This window comes from Nicotiana attenuata, unplaced genomic scaffold (genome assembly GCF_001879085.1).
Source record: "Nicotiana attenuata strain UT unplaced genomic scaffold, NIATTr2, whole genome shotgun sequence".
NCBI lineage: Eukaryota > Viridiplantae > Streptophyta > Magnoliopsida > Solanales > Solanaceae > Nicotiana > Nicotiana attenuata.
This window is the reverse complement of record NW_017670247.1, coordinates 288,379-296,569: the sequence shown is the minus strand read 5'-3', so window position 1 is coordinate 296,569 and position 8,191 is coordinate 288,379. Positions and strand designations below refer to the sequence as shown.

The window sequence follows — 8,191 nt, the reverse complement described above, 5'->3', positions numbered from 1 at the left end:
GTTAGCTGGTTCCTTGCTCGTACTCACCGGTTCCTTGCTTGTACTTGCCAGATCTGCGATTTTCTCAGTTGATTTTCCATTTTGGTTGCTTGAAATTGGACTCACACTCAGATCCAATCTCTTAGCTGCAGCTTGTATCATCCCTCTGCTTGCATGTGTTCTTTGCTGATTTTCTTCCAATGAAACAGTGATCTTCTCCACACTAGCTACTGGAGTTTTCTCTGGTTGCATGTTGGTTTTAGCTAAGTTTCCACCCCCAGCTAAAGGCTGCAACCGTGGTCTTCCTCTAGGTCTTCCTCTTCCCCTGGCCATTTCCACGGTGGTTGCCCGTTAGACTAACGTGCGCCGGTGGGCTAGTAGTTAGAGAGAGAAACTATATTTCGCAGACTTCTTTTATCTTAGTAAGACATATAAGGTATTTTTCAAAAAAATAACATAAAATATAAGATGAGTCATGGCATTAGATTAAAATATTCAACAATAAAAATAATAAAATCGTATAAACCAAATATTATTAATAAGCCATAATGAAAATAAACATAGTCTAAAATTACTAAGTTGCTAAAATAAGTACGACTAATAAGTACTAGTATTTACATGACTAAACACTAAAAGAAATAAGTTATGCAGTTTATCTAAACCATGAAAAAACTAAAAAATTAGATTCCCAACACTATTGTCATTCCCAGTACAATTGAATTGAATGTCTTTTGTTAACATTAATATCGATTTAATTTTGGTTTGAGATTTATTTGAGTTACTAACATTTCTGAACTATAAAATTTATGGAGTATGCAAAAATTATAAGTCCAAGCTTGAAATAATACGTTACACGATAAAATTATGAAAAAGTTTAAGAAATATTTATAAACTAAACTACAATAAATAATTTTATGCAGTAAATATATTTAAAACTTCTATACATGTAATGTCGGGTTGGTTTGGTTTGAGTTTGACTTTTTTTAGTTAAAACCAACTAAATTAATTATGGTCGGTTTTTTCCCCAACACCAAACAAAATCAAACCAAATCATAGTCGAGTTTTTTTCTCGATTTGACTGGAATTATCGATTTGGTGCGGATTATCGATTTTCTTTGTACACCCCTAGTAAATATATTTATCTTTTCCCAAAGGAGAAACATTAGACTATATGGCCTATCGGGTTCAAAAGTTTATGTTACTATCTCCAGCTTAAAATTGCAAGGGTAAGAAATTGCAGGTTCTAAGTTTTTGAATAATTGGAATCTAGCAAGAGTACAGTATCTGCCTTTTGGTTGGACGTACTTTAGAGATACGATAAATACACAGAGGATATATGCTAGTTGACTTTATTCCTTGGTATGCTCGAGGCAGGTCAAAAGATAATTGTTCGGACATATCCAATCGTTTTTAATTTGTCTGAAGCCTCTAACGATTCAAATTTTTTATTTGCAGTCGGTTTTTATATAAGCTCAAAATGAATCCATAATCGCATCTTCACGTGCACTGTTATTATTTAATCGTAATTAATCAATACACATTTTAAATTTCCTACCTCAATTTATCATTTAATTATAATATATATAATTTAGTATAAATAACATATGCAATACAATATTCGGGTGGAGTCCTATGCAAATTCAAACGCATTCTCTATGAAAGAATGGTTTGAGTTTAATACAATGATAATGTGTAAATATTTCTTTACTAGTGTCAGATTAAATTGACATACAATAATACCTTACTTCCATAATAATTTTGATATAATTACCTGAAAGTTATAATTATAACATGTTATAGTTTTTAAATTGCACCTTTCTAATATAGTATGAGTGAATACAACTTAAATCCATACAACGTACGTAGTCATGGTAAAAGAAGTCTACTCTTGGCTGAACTAGTCAATGTAAGAATGGATTAAATGTACACTGTTAAGCACGCCATACCAGACAACAAAATGAGGATGCCACAGAGATGCCTCGAAAAAAATGAGAGTACGTTTAGCAAAAAAAATAAAAAATGAAGAGATAGAGCATTCAAATTTCTAGAAATCCCTCAAAAGAATTACTGCTATAACAAAATAAAATCCTTCTAAAAAAGGTCAGCAGTTTCATCAAAAGAGAAGCTAGTCAAATCGTCTTTCCCTTGAATGGTATTTTCATCAAGCAGCCAATTCTCTAGCATAACAGACAAGGGCACTTGTGAGTTAGTATTCTCTTCTTTCTTGATTTCAACTTGAAATTTACTACCCTCAGGTGATGCTGTTTGAGATAACTGATCTGAACTTGACCGTTCAAATGACGACTCCAACCCAAAAAGTGACTCCAACGCTTCCATTAACACCATTCCACCTATTGGAAAGATATATAAGATCAGCATAGCTGGTACTATTCAAAAGGAGTTGGATAAAATCTTAGTATAAAGAATGATTTGATTCTCCAAATAATAATTTAAAAGTTATATTTTTAAATGAGACGATCAAATAATTCAACGATACCTTTGCTTTCTGCACTTGGAGTCCCATCACAGGAAGATGAATCAGTTGTGGCCGCAATGTTATTAGATGAAGTTTTTGAATTCTCAGAATTGTTTGTGGAAGAAGAACTTGGCATCCATCCTTGTAGCAATCTAGCTATATTCTCAGTACTTGATGCATAGGTAGAAACTGTGGCTGGGGTTTCTTGTTTGATATATGGGGTTGAGTTTTCAAGTGACAAGGCGTTATGTAAAGCCTTTTTGGCCATGTTTATATCAGCTTGAAGTGTTCTTTCCCATTGGCCCCTTGAGGTTGAGTTTGAAGATGACAAATTATGACCATTTTCTACTGAGAATAGATCATCTTCTCCAGAGCATTTTTCTTCAAGATTTTTCATCTTTTTCTTTAGATGTGTATTCCAGTAGTTTTTAATGTCGTTGTCTGTTCTCTCTGGTAGATACGAAGCTATTGCAGCCCATCTGTTACAAGGTTACACCAAGTCACAAACATTAAACTCAAGGATCTAACTTATATATAGTGATAATAAAAAGAATTTTTACATTGTTACGTTGGTGTATTTTAACATGTTATTACAATAAGTAATTTATCTTATTTTTAGAATACTAAATTTACTTCTTATAAAAAAAATAATTAACTGTAATTGTTTTTTAAATGATCTCATAATGTAAAAATCTCATTTACACTACTAGTATATAGGAATTAATCCCAAACTATTTCACTAAAGATCAATATACCAAATGATGATCCAAACCCACATAATAGTAAGTATTACGCTACGAATTCAAGATCTAGAATTGGTTTAGAATGAGAGTAACCTTATAATATACTACTATATAAGTACTTTTAAAAATATTATGTGTATGTAGTTGGAACTTTGAGCAACAGGTCAGCTAAAGCTGCAAAATACGCCCTAGATTAGTCTTTAAAGTATTAGGTTTAGGAGGGAAAAAGAAGATATATACTTGTTGCCTAAAAGAGCTTGCAGCTGGATAATCATCTTCTCTTCTTGATCTGTGAAGCTACCCCTCTTTATCCCTGGCCTAAGGTAGTTAGTCCACCTTAGCCTGCAGCTCTTGCTACATCTCCGCAATCCTGGGAAAAACAAAGACAAATCTTTAGTAAACTCACTACATTTAGCAATATAAGCACAGCAATTTACACTCACAAATAGAATAAGAGAAGCAAAACAAGAAACCTGTCTTAGTGGGAACTGCCCTCCAATTTCCAGGACCATGTTCTTGAACATAAGAGACCAACATTATATCTTCTTCAGGAGTCCATGGCCCTTTTTTCACCCCTACTTTTTCACAGCAAGGGGGTCTTCCCATCTCTACACTATATTTATCTAATGACCCTTTTTTTTTGTTTGGTTGTACTTAATTGTTCTTTCTATTCTATATGAATGTTAGTAGTTTCTTTGTTTCTTCTTTGTTGTGGCTTCAACCTTTTTTTTTCTTGTGTTCTCGGAAATTAGAGCAAAGACAAGGGTCTAAGGGCTAAGATATAGTTTATCTGCAGATATAGAAATGAAGGAGACCTAGAAGAAGTGAACCAAAATAAGCTTTAAGAAGAGAGTGAAAGAATCAAAAAGGTGACAGGCAAGAGCATTTACTCCACAGCCAAAGTCAGCTGATGCCCTCATCACTCCTTGAAACCGCGTGACATTCAATGTTCTCTCTATTGCCAATATTTACTTCTGCTTTTAAGCAATAACCTACTAATTTCTATTCTTTTACTAACTCCTCTTCCTCCTGCCTACATCAAAGTAAAGCTAACTGTGTCATGCTACACTAACCAAAGTTTTCACTAATATGTCACCTGACCACCTTGTTCCTCATTCCAATGAGCTTCTTTCAAGCATAGAAGAGTTGACAAAATTAATCCATTTTTTAGTAACTCGTGCAACACATCCTTGTTTAAACGAATTCGGGTTATGACAAATAAACTTGATCTAGCAGGGTAAATCCGAAATGCAATCAAAGATTAGTTAAATAATGTAATCCAACGAGTCAAAATGTAACCTAAGCTGGTCCAAACATATAATCAAATTTGAAATGATGAATTCTGTAAACATGGAAGAACTTATACTAATAATTTAAGAACAATATATTGCCTTTCACATTTCTTTTTCCAAAAGCAAAATAAAGAGAAGATGCTGCGACGTTGGACAAGTTGATTTGTGACCTATTATTTGAGTAATCTTGACCCTAGCCAACTTAGAACAGATTGAGTCATGGCTTTAAATCATATTCATAAATTAAAGAACTCATTGACATTAAATCCTAAAATTTGCGGACATTGATAAACACTTCTTTCTTTTACATTTCATTGCTATTTGTGGGAACGTGTTTATGGAGGTAATTAACGCAAGGTTTTGAGCTTCCAAGAAAAATTAAAGTACACTACATCTATCAGTAATGATTCCATATTATTGTTTTTTGTTCTTGAAAATCATCAAATCTATATATCAAAATCCAAGTCACTTCGCACATGATGCATGTAGCAAATTAGATTACAAGCCACTATAGGGACACATAACACTCATATGCATATTAATCAACAGGCAGGACCCTCCATATCCATTCAATGAGTATGAGTAGTATTCCTTTTATAATTTATTGGAGTGTTACCCAGCACCATGCATTAATCCTCAAGAAATCCCACAACTTTCTTTTAACGAGGTACATGACAGTAGATCTAGTGAAACAAGAAAGGACAGTAGATCTAATTTATTTTTCTGCTTTTGTTTATATCATATCGAATTGGGAGCACTAGAGGGGTCATTTATTTGTCAATTTAGATCTGCAGCATACTGAAAATATACGTCGATTTTGAGAATGCTAGCTAATTACAATTATAACCTTTGTATGTTACTGGCCATTCACTGCATCTAGGGGGTGGCAAAAAGATAAAAAAAATAATTTCGATTCATATTATCCACTAATATATGGGTTGGATAATTTTCTACTTAAAAATGGTCAAATATGGATGACATTCATATAAAAAGGGATACGTAATTACCAACCAATGGACATAGCCGTCAAAATGGACTTGGACGATGAGACAAACCCAACCCAATCCGCTACTCAGGTAGAGTTGGGCTAAGGTTTCTAGCCCATTAAAAATGCGGCTTATAGGCCTGACTCAAGTTACCCTGCCGATTCCTAAGGGGCCGGACCGTGGACCAAAAAGAATTTAATTTAAATTTAAATTTATGAAATCAAGTGATAATACAACTATTAGATAGGAACCTCAAAAAACAGAGTAGCATTACGGAGGTGCTAAACCTTATCTAAAAGTTTAAACAGATAAGGAGGGCAAACATGCCCATAATTGCCAGCCTTTCTTTTACTGATCAAAAATATAAAATCGCAGCCCTTTTGTTTTTTTTTACAATAACAACATACGTAGTATTATTCCATGTCGTGGGGTCTGCAAAGGGTTGTGTGTACGCAAACCTTATCCCTACCTTTGCGAAGGTAGAGAGACTATTTTCAATAGACCCTCGGCTCAGGACTTCTGTTTCTTTTTTATTTTAGCAAAATAAAAGTTTGTTTACTTTAGAGAGTTAGACCGATATGTTGTATGGAGCAGAGTATTGGCAGGTCAAGAACTCTCATACCCAGAAGCTAAAAGTAGCTGAGATGAGGATGTTGAGCTAGATGTATGGGCATACTCGATTGGATAAGATTAGGAATGAAGTTATTCGGGAAAAGGTAGGAGTGGCCCTTGTGGAGGATAAAATGCGGGAGGTGAGGTTGAGATGGTTTGGGCATGTTAAGAGGAGAAGTATAGAAGCCCCAGTTAGAAGGTGCGAGCGGTTAGCCTCGGTGGGCAGCAGGATGGGTAGAGGTAGGCCTAAGAAGTCTTGGGGAGAGGTCATTAGGCGGGACATGGCACAACTGGAGCTGACTGAGGACATAGCCCTAGACAGGAGGGTGTGGAGGTCAATGATTAGGGTAGAAGGTTTTTAGGTAGTCGAGAGTTTCTCTTTGTTTTACTCAGTTCGCTAGCATTAGTGTTAGTATGATATCTTTTAGATTGCTATTACTACCTAGAGTTTGACTGTATTCTTGGTTTCGATCTTATTTCATCTTGCTATTATTCCTACTTGTTGCAATTACCTTTTCTTTTTCAGTCGTTCTCTAGCCGAGGGTCTATCAGAAGCAACCTCTCTGTCCTTCCAGGGGTAGGGGTAAGGTTGCGTACATCTCACCCTCCCCAGACCCCACTTGTAGAAAACTACTGTGTTTGTTGTTGTTTACTTCAGAAGGTTTGTTTTGTCATTCTTTTTTTTTTATCCATATATTACTAATACCCAAGCTCTTATTCTGTCACGACCCAAATTTCACTAAGGTTCGTGATGGCGCCGGACACCACTGTCAGGCAAGCCAACCAAAATACTTAATTAAATTCTCGTTTTAATACTCTTGAAAACTATGACTTTCCTTCAAATTTACCAGTAAAAGATAATCGTTTCAAATCAATTGAATGTTAAGCAGTTAATACAAAATACTTCATAATCATCCCAGAACCCGGTGTCACAAGTGCATGAGCAATTTCTAAGAAATCGAATAAAGTACAGTAACTGTCCGGAACACAAATTGGACAGAAAGTAAATACAATGCTGAGAGAGAGATTATACTAGCTGCGGGTCGCCTCGAGAAATACAGCTCACCTAGTCTCCGTGTCAACCATGCCGCTACGCCCACTAGGCCACTAGAGGTGCATGTGCCTGTGCAACAAAAATACACAGAAGTGTAGTATGAGTACAAAAACAACGTGTACTCAGTAAGTATCCCGCCTAATCTCGAAGAAGTAGAGACGAGATGACAACTTCGACACTTACTAAAGGTCCAGTAATAATATTATTAATGCGATGACTCATGGATTTATTAAGAACAACAATAAATTCAAATGAGTCACTAAACAGGTGAAAGTTCCTTTTTATTTAAAGTCTCCGGATTCATAATCCATTAATTAACAATTATCTCAAGTCGAAAGAGTAGATAGCAATATCAATAAATCTCAAGGCAAGCAATACAAGCATGCACAAATAATGCCGAGGTCGTACGGCCCGATCCAACATAAAATGTAAAATGTGCACTGCCGAGGGTCGAGCGGCACGAACCATAGATGCACATATCACCCCGCTCGCGAATCATACATGCGACGCGGTCAAATTAAACTAAACAATCACCCTGCTCGCGAATCATGTATGCGACGCAGGTACACATAGAAATACATGCTCAAACAGCAAATTAAGAATTTATCGGGGAACATTTATCCACATAAAGGCCAATTCTCTTTTAATCATTTAAGAAAATGTAGTTTAATCCTCTTAGAAATTCATTTACCAATTTGATAGGATTTAAGAAATTCAATTGTCAATAAGATCACAGATATTCCAAGTATAGCATGCTTTTTGGGTCCTAGACTACCCGGACCTACACATATTAGTAGCTACGCACGGACTCTAGTCGCCTCGTGCGTACGTAGCCCCCACAAACAAGAGCACATAACCAATTATTTCACTTATGTGGACAATTCCCTCTTACAAGGTTAGAAAGGAGACTCACCTAGCTCCGAAGATCCATAACCGGCATTCCACGCCCTTCCGAAAACTCGAATCGATGCTAAATGCTCCAAAGCTAGCCAATAATTACGAAAATCCATTAATATATGCTCAATTACTCATTGCAACCCAATTTACAA

General features: G+C 35.5%; 1 protein-coding gene across 1 annotated transcript; it reads right to left on the bottom strand.

Annotated features, from left to right (window-relative positions):
* Positions 1–1,845: 1,845 nt before the first annotated feature.
* LOC109236622 (myb-related protein 306-like) lies at positions 1,846–4,104 on the bottom strand. The gene is made up of 4 exons (XM_019402815.1): positions 3,672–4,104; positions 3,439–3,568; positions 2,477–2,934; positions 1,846–2,330 (listed from the first exon to the last, which is right to left on the bottom strand). Exons 1-4 carry the CDS (start codon positions 3,802–3,804, stop codon positions 2,071–2,073), a joined length of 981 nt encoding a protein of 326 aa, XP_019258360.1. The 5' UTR covers positions 3,805–4,104; the 3' UTR covers positions 1,846–2,070.
* Positions 4,105–8,191: the final 4,087 nt, after the last annotated feature.

Excerpts from the sequence above, each read along its gene's own strand:
- LOC109236622 (XM_019402815.1), bottom strand. The coding sequence starts at position 3,804 with ATGGGAAGACCCCCTTGCTGTGAAAAAGTAGGGGTGAAAAAAGGGCCA. Across the intron at positions 3,569-3,671 it reads GGCAGTTCCCACTAAGACAG|GATTGCGGAGATGTAGCAAG; the intron begins GTTTCTTGTTTT and ends TGTTTTTCCCAG. Across the intron at positions 2,331-2,476 it reads TCCAAGTGCAGAAAGCAAAG|GTGGAATGGTGTTAATGGAA; the intron begins GTATCGTTGAAT and ends TCTTTCCAATAG.